The 16,068-nt window shown below is 38.9% G+C and overlaps 1 protein-coding gene across 1 annotated transcript; it reads right to left on the bottom strand.

Moving 5' to 3' along the window:
* Nucleotides 1–14,977: 14,977 nt before the first annotated feature.
* Nucleotides 14,978–15,420, bottom strand: LOC118906255 (ATP synthase F(0) complex subunit C1, mitochondrial-like). The gene has a single exon (XM_036873712.1). It carries the CDS (start codon nucleotides 15,386–15,388, stop codon nucleotides 14,978–14,980), a length of 411 nt encoding a protein of 136 aa, XP_036729607.1. The 5' UTR covers nucleotides 15,389–15,420.
* Between the last annotated feature and the right edge of the window lie 648 nt (nucleotides 15,421–16,068).

Below are 16,068 nucleotides of genomic sequence, written 5' to 3'. Positions count from 1 at the left end.
CTAAAATTGCCCTAAAAATAAAATCTTAATAAACAAACAAACAAACCCTAGAGGCAACATCAAACTTAATGTTGAGAAACTGGATGCTTTCCCCCTAAGATGGGGAACAAGGCAAGGAAGTCTTCTCTCATCTTTCATATTCCTCTTATACTGGAAGTCCTAGTTAGTGTAACAAGACAAAGAAAGGAAATTTTAAAATATACAGATTTTGTTTCTTCACAGACGACATGATTCCCTATGCAGAAAATCCCAAAGAATCAACCAAAAAAACCGCCCCCCATCCTCAACTCCTGGAACTAATAAGAAGGTATAGCAAAGTTGCAGGATACAAGATTAATATACAAAAGTAAATTGATTTCCTATATACCAGCAATAAACACTTGGAATTTGAAATTAAAAAACAATATCACTTATAATAGCACACAAAATTTTAAATGTAATAAAATATGTATAATATCTATATGAGGAAATCTACAAAACTCTGATAGAATAAATCAAAGAAGATCTAAATAAATAGATATTCCTTGTTCATTGGAAGATGCAATACTGTTAAGATGCCATATGTCTGTCAATTTATCTATATATTCAACACAATCCCAATCAAAACCCCAATAAGCTCTTTTGTAGCTATGATTCTAAAGTCTATGTGGAGGGCTTCCCTGGTGGTGCAGTGGTTATGAATCCGCCTGCCAATGCAGGGGACACAGGTTCAAGCCCTGGTCTGGGAAGGTCCCACATGCCACCGAGCAACTAAGCCGTGAGCCACAACTACTGAGCCCACGCGCTGCATCTACTGAAGCCCGCGTGCTTTAGAGCCCGTGCTCTGCAACAAGAGAAGCTACCACAATGAGAAGCCCACACACTGCAACGAGGACCCAACACAGCCAAAAATAATAAATAAAAATAAATAAATTAAAAAGAATAAAATAAAGTCTATATGGAAAGGCAAAAGACCTAGAGTAATCAAAATAATACTGAATAAAAAGAACAAAGTTGGAGGACTCACAATACCCAGTTTTTTTTTTTGTTTTTTTGGGTTTTTTTTAATACATTTATTTATTTATATTTATTTTTGGCTGTGTTGGGTCTCTGTTTCTGTGCGAGGGCTTTTTCCAGTTGCGGTGAGCGGGGCCACTCTTCATCACGGTGCGCGGGCCTCTCACCGTCGTGGCCTCTCCCGTTGCTGAGCACAGGCTCCAGACACGCAGGCTCAATAGTTGTGGCTCACGGGCTTAGTCGCTCCACGGCATGTGGGATCTTCCCAGACCAGGGCTCAAACCCGTGTCCCCTGCATTGGCAGGCAGATTCCCAACCACTGCGCCACCAGGGAAGCCCACAATACCCAGTTTTAAGACTAACTAGAAAGCTATAATAATTAAGACGGCATGGTGTTAAAAGAACAGGTGCATAAATTAATGGAACAGAATTGAGAGCTGAGAAGTAGATACAAATACAGGCAAATGATCTTTCACAAAGGAGCAAAGACTGACAATTCCATGGTGGGTAATGATGGTCTTGTTTTTTTCCTTCCAGTATTATTGAGAAATATTTGACATATAGCACTATATAAGTTTAAGAGGTACACCATAATGAGTTGACCTACATACATCATGATATGATTATCACAATTAGTTTGTTGAACATCCATCATCTCATAGATATAAAATTAAAGAAATAGAAAAATAATTTTTTTCCTGTGATGAGAACTCTTAGAATTTACTCTTTTAATAACTTTCATAGATAACATACAGCAGTGTTAATTATATTTATTATGTTTTACATTACATCTGTAGTACTTATTATCTTGTAACCGGAAGTTTGTACCTTTTGACTGCTTTCATCCAATTTCCCTCCCCACCCCAACCTCTGGTAACTGTAAATCTGATCTCTTTTGCTGTGAGTTTGTTTTTGAAGTATAATTAACCTATGTTATTACAACATAGTGATTCAATATTTCTGTACATTTCAAAATGATCACCATGATAAGTCTAGTTACCATTTGATACCATACTAAGATAATACATAGTTATTGCCTATTTCTTCTTTTGTTCTCTTCACCTGTGATTTGATGAGTCTTTAGTGTTATGTTTGGATTGCTTTCTCTTTTCTGTGTGTGTATCTATTATAGATTTTTGGTTTGAGGTTTATATATAGCAATCTACATATATATGGGATTATTTTAAGTTGATGATCTCTAAGTTCAAAAGCATTTTAACAACACTGCATTTTTACTCCCCCCCTCCTGTTTACTAATTTTGACATCACATTTTACATCTTATTGTTTTGTTTATCCCTTAACTACTTGTTGTGGATATAGATGATTTTACTACTTTTGTCTTTTAACCTTCCTACTAGCATTCTGTGTGGTTGATTTACTACCTTTATTGTATATTTGCCTTTGCCAATGAGATTTTTTTCTTTCATAATTTTCATATTTCTTGTTGTGGCCTTTCCTTTTTCATTTAGAGAAGTTCCTTAACATTTCTTTTAAAGCTGGATTGGTGGTGCTGAACTCTTTTAGCTTTAGCTTGTCTGTAAAACTTTTGATCTCTCCATCAAATCAGAATGAAAACCTTGCCAGGCAGAGTATTCTTGGTTGTAGGTTTTTCTCTTTCATCACTTTAAACCCTGCCACTCTCTTCTGGCCTGCAGGGTTTCTGCTGAAAAGTCAGCTGGTAGCCTTATGGGAGTTCCCTTGTATGGAACTTGTTGCTTTTCCCTTGCTGATGTTAATATTCACCCTTTATTTTAAATTTTTACCATTTCAATTACTCTGTTTCTTGGTCCTCTTTGGGTTCATCCTGTTTGGGACTCTCTGTGCTTCCTGGACCTGGATGTCTGTTTACTTTCCCAGGTTAGGGATGTTTTCAGCTATGATATCTTCAAATATATTCCCTGCCTTTCTCTCTTTCTTCTCCTTCTGGGACCCCTGTAATGCAAATGTTAGCATGCTTGATGTTGTCACAGAGGTCTCTTAAACTGTCCTCATTTCTTTTTTTTTTAAATTAAATTAAATTTTTTTTTTATACAGCAGGTTCTTATTATCTATTTTATACACTTTGGCATATATATCTCAATCCTAGTCTCCCAATTCATTTCTTTTTATTCTTATTTCTTTTTGCGGTTCAGCAGCAATGATTGCCACTACTCTTATCTTCCAGCTCACTGATCTGTTCCTTTGTATCATCTCATCCACTGTTGATTCCTTCTAGAGAATCTTTCATTTCCGTTACTTATTCTTTTTTTAAAAAAATTAATTAATTAATTAATTTATGGCTGTGTTGGGTCTTCGTCTCTGTGCGAGGGCTTTCTCTAGTTGTGGCAAGCGGGGGCCACTCTTCATCGCGGTGCGCAGGCCTCTCACTATCGTGGCCTCTCTTGTTGCAGAGCACAGGCTCCAGACGCGCAGGCTCAGTAATTGTGGCTCACAGGCCCAGTTGCTCCGCGGCATGTGGGATCTTCCCAGACCAGGGCTCGAACCTGTGTCCCCTGCATTGGCAGGCAGATTCTCAACCACTGCGTCACCAGGGAAGCCCCCCATTATTTATTCTTTATCTCTGTTTGGCTCTTCTTTATATTTTCTAACTCTTTATTAAAAACTTCTGACTTCTCACTCTGTTCATCCAAACTTCTCTCAAGTTCTTGAACATTTTTATGATTATTACCTTGAACTCTGTATTGGATAGATTGCCTATTTCCACTTCACTTAGTTCTTCTGGGGTTTTATCTTGTTCCTTTATTTGGAACATGTTTCTCTGTCACCTCATTTTGCCTAGGTTGCTGTTTTTATTTTTATGTATCTGGTAGGTTGGTTACATTTTCCAGCCTTGGAGAAGTGGGCTTTTATGGGAGACATCCTATACCTCCCAGTGGTGCTTGCACCTCTCTTCAGTAGAGCTATATGCTCTAGGGGTGCCCCCTATGGGGGCTGCATGAGTCCTTCTCTTGTGGCCGGCCGACAACTGTGGGTGGTCTGTAGGCATGGGCAGCCCCCAGTCTGATTGGCTGCCAGGCCCTGCCTTGTGTGGAGGCCTCTGGTGGGCAGGGCCAGGTCACATGGTGGCTGGTTGTGAAGCTTGAGGTGTCCAGGGGCTAGTGCCGGCCCAGTGGTGGGCAGAGCCAGGTTCTGGGGTGGGTGGTTGCAGGGCCAGGTGTCCCGGATCTAGTGTCCACCTGCTGGTGAGTGAGCCAGTTCCTGACATGGCTGGCTGTGGCGTCAGATGTGTCCCAAAGCTGGTGTTGGCCCACTGGTGAGTGGGACTGAATCCTGGGGTGGCTAGTTGAGGGGGTCAGTGGTGTCTCAGAGCTGGTGTCAGCTTGCTGGTAGACAGAACTTGGTCCTGGGGTCTCTGGCTGTAGAGACCCAATTTCGTTCCTTTTTATGGCTGAGTAATATTCCATTGTGTATATGTACCACATCTTCTTTATCCATTCATCTATTATTGGACATTTAGGTTGTTTCCATGTCCTGGCTATTGTAAATAGCACTGCAGTGAACATTGGGGTACATGTGTCCTTCTGAATTATGGTTTTCTCTGGGTGTATGCCCAGTAGTGGGATTGCTGGGTCATATGGTAGTTCTATTTTTAGTTTTTTGAGGAACCTCAATACTGTGCTCTGTAGTGGCTGCACCAATTTACATTCCCACCAACAGTTCAAGAGGGTTCCCTTTTCTCCACACCCTCTCCAGCATTTATTGTTTGTACATTTTTTGATGCTGGCCATTCTGACTGGTGTGAGGTGATACCTCATTATAGTTTTGATTTGCATTTCTCTAATGATTAGTGATGCTGAGCATCTTTTCATGTGCCTCTTGCCCATCTGTATGTCTTCTTTGGTGAAATGTTTATTTAGGTCTTCTGCCCATTTTTTAATTGGGTTGTTTGTTTTTTTTGATATTGAACTCCATGAGCTGTTGGTATATTTTGGAGATTAATCCTTTGTCAGTTGCTTCATTTGCAAATATTTTCTCCCATTCCAAGTGTTGTCTTTTCATCTTGTTTATGGTTTCCTTTGCTGTGCAAAAGCTTTTAAGTTTCATTAGGTCCCATTTGTTTATTTTTGTTTTTATTTTCATTACTCTAGGAGGTGGGTCCAAAAAGATCTTGCTGTGATTTATGTCAAAGAGTATTTTTCCTATGTTTTCCTATAAGAGTTTTATAGTGTCCGGTCTTACATTTAGGTCTTTGATCCATTTTGAGTTTATTTTTGTGTATGGTGTTAGGTAGTGTTCTAATTTCATTCTTTTACATGTAGCTGTTCAGTTTTCCCAGCACCACTTATTGAAGAGGCTGTCTTTTCTCCATTGTATGTTCTTGCCTCATTTGTCATAAATTAGGTGCCCCTATGTACGTGGGTTTATCTCTGGGCATTCTATCCTGTACCATTGATCTATATTTCTGTTTTTGTGCTAGTGCCATACTGTCTTGATTACTGTAGCTTTGTAGTATAGTTTCAAGTCAGGGAGCCTGATTCCTCCAGCTCCGTTTTTCTTTCTCAAGGTTGGTTTGGCTATTCGGGGTCTTTTGTGTTTCCATACGAATTGTGAAATTTTTTGTTCTAGTTCTGTGAAAAATGCCATTGGTAGTTTGATAGGGATTGCATTGAATCTGTAGATTGCTTTGGGTAGTATAGTCATTTTCACAATGTTGATTCTTCCAATCCAAGAACATGGTATATTTCTCCATCTGTTTATGTCATCTTTGATTTCTTTCATCAGTGTTTTGTAGTTTTCTGGGTACAGGTCTTTTGCCTCCTTAGGTAGGTTTATTCCTAGGTATTTTATTCCTTTTGCAATGGCAAATGGGATTGTTTCCTTAATTTCTCTTTCTGATTTTTTGTTGTTAGTGTATAGGAATGCCAGAGATTTCTGTGCATTAATTTCATATCATGCAACTTTACCAAATTCATTGGTTCTAGTAGTTTTCTAGTGGCAGCTTTAGTATTTTCTATCTATAGTATTATGTCATCTGCAAACAGTGACAGTTTTACTTCTTCTTTTCCAGTTTGTATTCCTTTTATTTCTTTTTCTTTTCTGATTGCCGTAGCTAGGACTTCCAAAACTATGTTGAATCATAGTGGCACGAATGAACGTCCTTGTCTTGTTCCTGATCTTAGTGGAAATGCTTTCAGTTTTTCACCATTGAGAATGATGTTTGCTATGGGTTTGTCATATATGGCCTTTATTATGTTGAGGTAGGTTCCCTCTATACCCACTTTCTGGAGAGTTTTTATCATAAATGGGTGTTCAATTTTGTCAAAAGCTTTTTCTGCATCTATTGAGATGATCATATGGTTTTTATTCTTCAGTTTGTTAATATGGTGTATCACATTGATTGATTTGTGTATATTGAAGAATCCTTGCATCTCTGGGATAAATCCCACTTGATCATGGTGTATGATCCTTTTAATGTGCTGTTGCATTCTGTTTGCTAGTATTTTATTCAGGATTTTTGCATCTATGTTCATCAGTGATATTGGTCTATAAATTTCTTTTTTTGTGAAAAAGATGTCTGGTTTTGGTATCAGGGTGATCATGGCTTCATAGAATTAATTTGGGAGTGTTTCTCCCTCCACAATTTTTTGGAAGAGTTTGAGAAGGATCAGTGTTAGCTCTTCTCTAAGTGTTTGATAGAATTCGCCTGTGAAGCCATCTGGTCCTGGACTTTTGTTTGTTGGAAGATTTTTAATTACAGTTTCAATTTCATTACTTGTGGTGGGTCTGTTTATACTTTCTAATTCTTCCTGGTTCAGTCTTGGAAAATTGTACCTCATTTCTTTTTAGAATTCTTTTATTTTTGTTTTATTTTACATTTTGGCAGTTTCAATGTGCATTTTATAAAACATTGGCTATTTTATAAAACATTCCACATGTTGTGTAATATATCCTTATAGCTTATTTTATACATTATAGTTTGTACCTCTTAATCCCCTACGCCTATATTGCCCATCCTCCCTTCCCTTTCCCCAGTGGTAACCACTAGGTTCTTCTCTGTATCTGTGAATCTGCTTCTTTTTTTGTTATATTCACTGGTTTGTTGTATTTTTTAGATTCCACATATAAGTGATCATACATTATTTGTCTTTCTTTTTCTGACATATTTCACTTAGCGTAATACCCTCCATGGCTATCTCTGTTGCTGCAAATGGCAAAATTTCATTCTATTTATGGCTTAGTGGTATTCCATTATATATATATATCTCACATCTTTAAAAAAGAACCTAGACACATCTTACACCTTTCACAAAAATTAAGTCAAAATAGATCATAGACTTAAATGTAAGACACAAAACTATAAAACTTCTAGAGGGAAACATAGGAGAAAATCTAGATAACTTTGCATTTGATAAGGAGTTAAATTTTTTTATCATGGTAAAATGTAAATAACATAAGAATTATCATTTAAGCCATTTTTAAGTGTTCAGTTCTGTGCCATTCAGCACATTCATATTGTTCTGTAACTATCACTACCACCCATCTCCAGAACTTTTTAATCTTCCCAAACTGAAACTCTGTACCCAAATAAACACTAACTCTCCATTACTCCCTACCCCCAGCCCCTGTCATCATTATTCTACTTTGTCTCTATGAATTTGTCTGTTATGGATATTTCATATAATTGGAATAATATAATATCTTTCCTTCTGGCTTATTTCACTTAGCATTCTATCTTCAGGCTTTATCCATGTTGTAGCATATGTCAGAAGTTCCTTCCTTTTTAAGGCTGAATAATATTCCTTTGCATGTACAAACCACATTTTACTTATCCATTCATCTGTTGATGGGCACTTAGATTGCTTCTACCTTCTGGTTGTTGTGATTAATGCTGCAGTGAACATGGGTGCAAAGGTATCTGTCTGAGTCTCTGCTTTCAGTTCTTTTGGGTGTATACCCAGAGTGGAGTGGTTGGATCATATGCTGATTTTATGTTTAGTTTTTGAGGAACCACCAAATTGTTTTCCACAGCAGCCATACCACTTTACATCCCACTAGCAACGCACAAGGTCCCAATTTCTCCACATCCTTACTAGCACTTGCTATTTACCTTTTCTTTTCTTTTCCTTTATTTTTGTTTATCACAGCCATCCTAGTGGATGCGAAGTTTTATCTCCTTGTGGTTTTGATTTGCATTTCCCTAATGACTAAGATGTTAAGTATCTTCTTATGTGCTTATTGGTCATTTGCATATCTTCTTCAGAGAAATGTTTATTGAAATATCTTGCCCATTTTAAAATCAGTTTTTTGTGTGTGTGTGTCTGTGTTGTTGTTCCTGAGTTGTGGTAGTTTTTTGTATAATCTAGATATTAATCCCTTGTCAGATATATGATTTGGAAATATATTCTTCTCCTCCATGGATTGCCTTTCATTCTGTTATTAGTGTCCTTTGATGTACAAAGGGTTTTAATTTTTTTAAAAAGATTTATTATTTATTTATTTAATTTATTTTTGGCTGCGTTGGGTCTTAGTTGCGGCATGCGGGCTCTTTGTTGTGGTGCACGGGCTTCTCTCTAGTTGTGGTGTGTGAGTTTTCTCTTCTCTAGTTGTGGCATGCAGGGTCCAGGGTGCGTGGGCTCTGTAGTTTGTGGCACGCAGGCTCTCTAGTTGAGGCGCGTGAGCTCAGTAGTTGTGGCCCGTGGGCTTGGTTGCTCTGCGGCATGTGGGATCTTAGTTCCCTGACCAGGGATTTAACCAGTGTCCCCTGAATTGTAAGGTGGATTCTTTACCACTGGACCACTAGGGAAGTCCCCAAAGGGTTTTAATTTTGATGAAGTCCATTTATCTTTTCTTTTATTGCCTTTACTTTTAATATCATATTCCAAATATTATTACAAAATCCAGTGTCCTGAAGCTTTTCCTCTTGGTTTTCTTCTAAGAGTTTTATAGTTTAATCTCTTATGTTTAGGTTTTTGATCCATTTTGAATAATTTTTGTATAGGTGTAAGATAAGGGCCCAACTTTATCTTTTTTTCTTTTACTTTTTTAAAAAAATAGATCTTTATTGGAGTATAATTGTTTCACAATACTGTGTTAGTTTCTGTTGCACAACAAAGCAAATCAGCCATATGCATGCACATGTCACCATATCCCCTCTTGAGCCTCCCTCCCATCCTCCCTATCCCCCCTATCCCACCCCTGTAGGTCATCGCAAAGCACCGAGCCGATCTCCCTGTGCTACACTGCTGCTTCCCACCATTCAACTATTTTACATTCAGTAGTGTATATATGTCGATGCTACTCTCACTTCACCCCAGCTTCGCCCTCCCACCCCACGTTCTCAAGTCCATTCTCTATGTCTACCTCTGTATTCCTGCCCTGCAACTAGGTACATCAGTACCTTTTTTTTTTTTTTTTTTTGATTCCATATATATGCGTTAGCATATGGTATTTGTTTTTCTCTTTCTGTATGACAGACTCTAGGTCCATCCATCTCACTACAAATAACTCAATTTCGTTTCTTTTTATGGCTGAGTAATATTCCATTGTATATATGTGCCAATCTTCTTTATCCATTCATCTGTCGATGGACATTTAGGTTGGTTCCATGTCCTGGCTACTGTAAATAGTGCTGCAATGAACACTGGGGTACATGTCTCTTTTTGAATTATGGTTTTCTCAGGGTATATGCCCAGTAGTGGGATTGCTGGGTCATATGGTAGTTCTATTTTTAGTTTTTTAAGGAACCTCCATACTGTTCTCCATAGTGGCTGTATCAATTTACATTCCCACCAGCAGTGCAAGAGGGTTCCCTTTTCACCACACCCTTTCCAGCATTTATTGTTTCTAGATTTTTTGATAATGGCCATTCTGACTGGTGTGAGGTGATACCTCATTGTAGTTTCGATTTGCATTTCTCTAACAATTAGTGATGTTGAGCATCTTTCCATGTGCCTCTTGGCCATCTGTATGTCTTCCTTGGTAAAATGTCTATTTAGGTCTTCTGCCCATTTTTTAACTGGATTGTTTTTTTTTGATATTGAGCTCCATGAGCAGTTTGTATATTTTGGAGATTAATCCTTTGTCTGTTGTTTCATTTGCAAATATTTTCTCCCATTCTGAGGGTTGTCTTGTTTATGGTTTCCTTTGCTGTGCAAAAGCTTTTAAGTTTAATTATGTCCCGTTTGTCTATTTCTGTTTTTATTTCTGTTACTCTAGGAGGTGGCTCAAAAAAGATCTTGCTGTGGTTTATGTCAAAGTTAGGTGTTAGGTCTTCTCTAAATGTTTGATAGAATTTGCCTGTGAAGTCTTCTGGTCCTGGACTTTTGTTTGTTGGAAGATTTTTAATCACAGTTTCAATTTCAGTGCTTGTGACTGGTCTCTTTATATTTTCTATTTCTTCCTGGTTTAGTCTCAGAAGGTTGTGCTTTTCTAAGAATTTGTCCGTTTCTTCCAGGTTGTCCATTTTATTGGCATAGAGTTGCTTGTAGTAATCTCTCATGATCCTTTGTATTTCTGCAGTGTCAATTGTTATTTCTTTTTCATTTCTAATTCTGTTGATTTGAGTCTTCTTTTTTTCTTGATAAGTCTGGCCAATGGTTTATCAATTTTGTTTATCTTCTCAAAGAACCAGCTTTTAGTTTTATTGATCTTTGCTATTATTTTCTTCATTTCTATTTCATTTATTTCTGCTCCGAACTTTATGATTTCTTTCCTTCTACTGACTTTGGGTTTTGTTTGTTCTCCTTTGTCAAGTTGTTTTAAGTGTAGAGTTCGATTCTTTATTTGAGATTTTTCTTTTTTCTTGAGGTGAGATTGAATTGCTAAAAAATTCCCTCTTAGAACTGCTTTTGCTGCATCCCATAGGTTCTGGAACATTGTGTTTTTGTTGTCATTTGTCTCTAGGTATTTTTTAATTTCTTCTTTGATTTCTACAGTGTTCTCTTGATTATTTAGTAGTGCACTGTTTAGCCTCCATATATTTGTGTTTTTTACAGTTTTTTTCCTGTAATTGATTTCTAATCTCATAGCGTTGTGAACAGAAAAGATGCTTGATACGACTTTAATCTTCTTTAATTTTTTGAGGCTTGATTTGTGACCCAAGATGTGATCTATCCTGGAGCATGTTCCATACGCACTCAAGAAGAAAGTGTATTCTGCCACTTTTGGGTGGAATATTCTATAAATATCAATTACATCTATCTGGTCTATTGTGTCATTTAAATCTTGTGTTTCCTTATTTATTTTCTGTTTGGATGATCTGTCCACTGGTGTATGTGGGGTGTTAAAATCCCCTACTATTAATGTGTTACTGTTGATTTCTCTTTTCATGGTTGTTAGCATTTGCCTAGTGTATTGAGGTGCTCCTATGTTGGGTGCAAAAACATTTATAATTGTTATATCTTCTTCTTGGATTGATCCCTTGATCATTATGTAGTGTCCCTCCTTATCTTTTGTAACAGTCTTTATTTTAAAGTCTATTTTATCTGATATGAGTATTGCTACTCCAGCTTTCTTTTGATTTCCATTTGCACAGAATATCTTTTTCTGTCCATTCACTTTCAGTCTGTATGTGTCCCTAGGTCTGAAGTGGGTCTCTTGTAGGCAGCATATATATGGGTCTTGTTTTTGTATCCATTCAGCCATTCTGTGTCTTTTGGTTGGGGCATTTAATCCATTTACATTCAAGGTTATTATCAATATGTATGTTCCTATTACCATTTTCTTAATTGTTTTGGGTCTGTTTTTGTGGGTCTTTTTCTTCTCTTCTGTTTCTTGCTTAGAGAAGTTTCTGTAGCCTTTGTTGTAAAGCTGGTTTGGTGGTGCTGAATTCTCTTAGCTTTTCCTTGTCTGAAAAGCTTTTGACTTCCATCGAATCTGAATGAGATCCTTGCTGGGTAGAGTAATCTTGGTTGTAGGTTTTTCTCTTTCATCACTTTAAATATATCCTTCCACTCCCTTCTGGCCTGCTGAGTTTCCACTGAAAAATCAGCTGATAACCTTATGGGGATTCCTTTGTATGTTATTTTTTGTTTTTCCCTTGCTGCCTTAATATTTTTTCTTGGAATTTAATTTTTGTTAGTTTGATGAATATGTGTCTTGGTGTGTTTTTCCTAGGGTTTATCCTGTATGGGACTCTCTGTGCTTCCTGGACTTGGGTGCCTATTTCCTTTCGCATGTTAGGGAAGTTTTCCACTATAATCTTTTCAAATATTTCTCAGACCCTTTCTTTTTCTCTTCTTCTTCTGGGACCCCTATAATTCAAATGTTTGTGCATTTAATGTTGTCCCAGAGGTCTCTGAGACTGTCCTCAATTCATTCTTTTTTCTGTATTCTGTTCCTCAGCAGTTATTTCCACCCTTTTAGCTTCCAGCTCACTTATTCATTCTTCTGCCTCAGTTATTCTGTTATTTATTCCTTCTAGTGTATTTTTCATTTCAGTTATTGTGTTGTTCATCTCTGTTTGTTCTTTAGTTCTTCTAGATCTTTGTTAAACATTTCTTGTATTTTCTCAATTCGTGCCTCCATTCTATTTCTGAGATTCTGGATCATCTTCACTATCATTACTCTGAATTCTTTTTCAGGTAGATTGCATATTTCCTCTTCATTTATTTCGTCTTGTAGGTGTTTGCCTTGCTCCTTCATCTGTGACATACTGTTTTGCTGTCTCTCTCTCTCTTTTTTTTTATGAGTGGGATTGTGTTCCTGTCTTACTGGTTGTTTGGCCTGAGGCTTCCAACACTGCAGTTTGTAGGCTATTGATTAGAGCTGGGTCTTGGTACTGAGATGCGGAACTCCGTGTGACCTCACTCTGATGAATATTCCCTGGGGTCTGAGGTTCTCTGTTAGTCCAGTGGTTTGGACTTGGAGCTCCCACTGCAGGAGCTTTGGCCCGACCCTGGGCTCAAGAGCCAAGATCCCACAAGCTGTGTGGGGGGGCAAAAATAAAAAACAAAAAACAATAAAGTAAAAAATAAAATTAGACTAGAAAAATAACAGATATGTTAGAAAGAATATAAAAATAAAAATATAGATGAATCAACAACTGGAAACTACATCAGTACCACAATAATAAAAGAAGACGAGGAGGGAAGAGAAAAAATAAAAAGGGAGAAAAGACCTTGGCTGTGGAGGGTGGAGCCTAAGCAGGGTGAGGTTTGGGCAGTGGGCGGGGCCAATACTCAGGACCCACAGCACTGTAAAAGGTGGGTGGGGCTTAGGCTCAAGGAACAGAAGGGCCCCAGGCGTGCCCCCCACCCCTGGTCTCAGAGGGCGGGGGACCTCACCTGGGAGCCCAGCAGGCTTCCTTGGCTTGAGTGGGCAGAGCTAACGCCCTCCTCTCCTCTCCTGCTCCTCCTGGAGGGCCCCTCCCGCCTGCCTCTCCTTATATCCTGGGCCTCCCTCCTATGTCCCCAAGAACCCACACAGCCTGGAGGGGTGTTTGGAGGGCAGGGGATTGGCCTGGGAGCTCAGCAGGCTCCCCAGGTCCAAGTGGGCAGGGCAAATGCCCTCCGCTCCTGTCCTGCTCCTCCTGGAGGGCCCCTTCCACCTGCCTCTCCTGATCTCCCTGGCCTCAGGGGCACCGATCCTGTCTGGCCTCCACTTCTCCTTCCCCCTCAGTCCCCCTATGTCCTACCGGTTCACTTTGGGGTTCCTCCCATCTCCTTGGGCGTCAGAGTCCCCCACCAGTGGCCAGTAGGTGCCCTAGTTGTGGGGAGATGCTAACTCTGTGTCTTCCCACACCGTCATCTTCCCAACTTTATTCTTTTATATGTGGACATCCAGTTTTCCCAACACCACTTCTTGAAAAGACTGTCATTTCCCCGTTGAATGGTCTTGGCACCTCTGTCAAAAATTATTTAACAATATGCATGAGGGTGTATTTCTGGGCTCTCTATTCCTTTCCATTTGTCTATATGTCTGTCTTTATGCCAGTACCACAGTGTTTTGATTATGGTAACTTTGTAATATGTTTGGAAATCAGGCCTCCAACTTTGTTATTTTTTTCAAGATTATTTTGGCTATTCAAGGTCCTGTGAGATTCCATATGAATTTTAGGATGGCATTTCTAATTCTGTAAAAAATGTCCTTGGGATTTAGACAGTGATTGTATTGAATCTGTAGGTTGCTTTGGGTGCTGCTGACATCTTAACAATATTGTCTTCCAACCCATGAACATGGGATGTGTTTTATTTATATACATCTTTAATTCCTTTCAGTAATGTTTTATCATTTTCATTGTACAAGTCTTCACCTCTTTGGTTAATTCCTAAATATTTTATTCTTTTTGATGCTATTGTAAATGGAATTGTGTTTGTTATTTCCTCTTCGGATCATTCATTGTTAGTGTTTAGAAATGCAACTGATTTTTGTGTATTGACTTCGTATCCTGCTACTTTGCTGAATTCATTATTCAGTTCTAACAGGTTTTTGGTAGAATCTTTAGGATTTTATGCATATAAGATCATATTATTTGCAAACAGAGATAATTTTCTTTCTTTCTTTCCAGTTTAGATGCCTTTTATTTTTTTCTTTGCCTAATTTCTCTGGCTAGAGCTTCTTGTACTTGGTTGAATAGAAGTGGTGAAAGTGGGCATACTTGTCTTGCTCCTCATCTTAAAGGAAATGCTTTCAGTTTTCACCATTGAGTATGACATTTGCTGTGGGTTTTCCAGATATGGCTTGTACTATGTTAAGGTAGTTTCCTTTGAAAGTCTTTGTCTAGTAACTGATGCATGTGTTTCTTCAGAAATGGCTTCTGGAGATTTATTTTCTTTCTTTAAATGAGTATTTCCTCGTTTCTTTGTATGCCTTGTGATCATTGAAAATTTGGCATTTGAAAAAATAGTTGCATCTCCAATATTTGTAGACCAATATGGAAGACCTTTGCTAATTTATGGGCCCTTGAGTTTTTTTGTTTTTTTTTGTTTTTTTTTGAGTTTAGAGAAACATTGTGTTTAATGGTAAAGCTTAGCACACTCCAGCACCAGGCATGACCTGGAGTCCAAGCAGCAGGGGTGGGTAGGTGACCTCCATGGAGCCTCACATGGCAAAATTGATGAGGAAGGCGACCATCAGATAGAAGAGCCACGTAGCCTCAGATGGGGCAAAGCCCAGAATGGCATAGGAGAAGAGCTGCTGCTTCAGAGACGGGTTCTTCGCATAGCCAATGATCAAGCTGCCAAACGCTGTTCCAATACTGGCCCCTGAACCAACCACACCAACTGTGGTGGCCCCAGCACCAATAAACTTGGCTGCTGTGTCAGTGTCCTGGGAGACCACACTGGTCTGGAACTCCCGCCTGGCCACCTGAAGTGGGACACTGCTGTAGGAAAGCTGTTCAGATGGGATCTCTGGCCTCCTCAGGAAGGAGGCAGACCCAGGCCTGATCAGGCCCCTGGTACAAGAGTGGATCAGACCAGGAGGAATGAATAGTGCCCCGGTGGTCTGCATTTTTTCAGTCTCCCGGCTTTAGCTCTAGGACTCTGGGCCCTTGAGTTTTGTGGTCATCCCTGGGTAGAGGCTGAAGATATTATCAGATGTTTTCTATGCATGTATTCTGCCTGGGCTTGTGTGTGTGCTTTTTAAAAATTTCTTCTATATACACAGCTGATTTCAAATGTCTTAATTTCCCAAAGAGCCTCACTCCAACTTATTCTCAGAGCCTTAGATGCTCTATTTATTTCTCTATTATCATTGAGAAATATTATTACTTGTAATGTCTTTCCCCCAAGCATCTGTATGTATGCAGTTCCTCTGCAGTTTTCACATATCATGGCACCCACTACTGTCTTCTGTGGCCTCTGCCAGTCTGAAATCCAAATTATGCCACCATTCCCTTTTTGAGCTCCAAGTCAGGTGAGATAGAAGCCAGTCTCTGTGTCAGTCTACAGATCAAAATGTTGCAAACAGGTTATCCTCTGCGCCTTCTGTCCTGAGGAATGGAACTGGGAATCAGGCCACTTCATTCTGATGACACTGTGCTATACTGGGTGGGATAAGGGTGAGTAAAAATGCTGTGAAATTTCCTACCATTCTGAATGTGATTTTTTTCTTGATGGGGCATTTGCTTGGTTGCTGTAGATCTTTGACCGGTTTCCAGAGCTCCTGTAAAGTTATTTGAGTCCGTCTGT

Source organism: Balaenoptera musculus, chromosome 13, assembly GCF_009873245.2.
Source record: "Balaenoptera musculus isolate JJ_BM4_2016_0621 chromosome 13, mBalMus1.pri.v3, whole genome shotgun sequence".
In the NCBI taxonomy this organism is placed as follows: Eukaryota; Metazoa; Chordata; class Mammalia; order Artiodactyla; family Balaenopteridae; genus Balaenoptera; species Balaenoptera musculus.
Note: the sequence above shows the minus strand (reverse complement) of the source record. Positions and strands in the feature narration are given on the sequence as shown.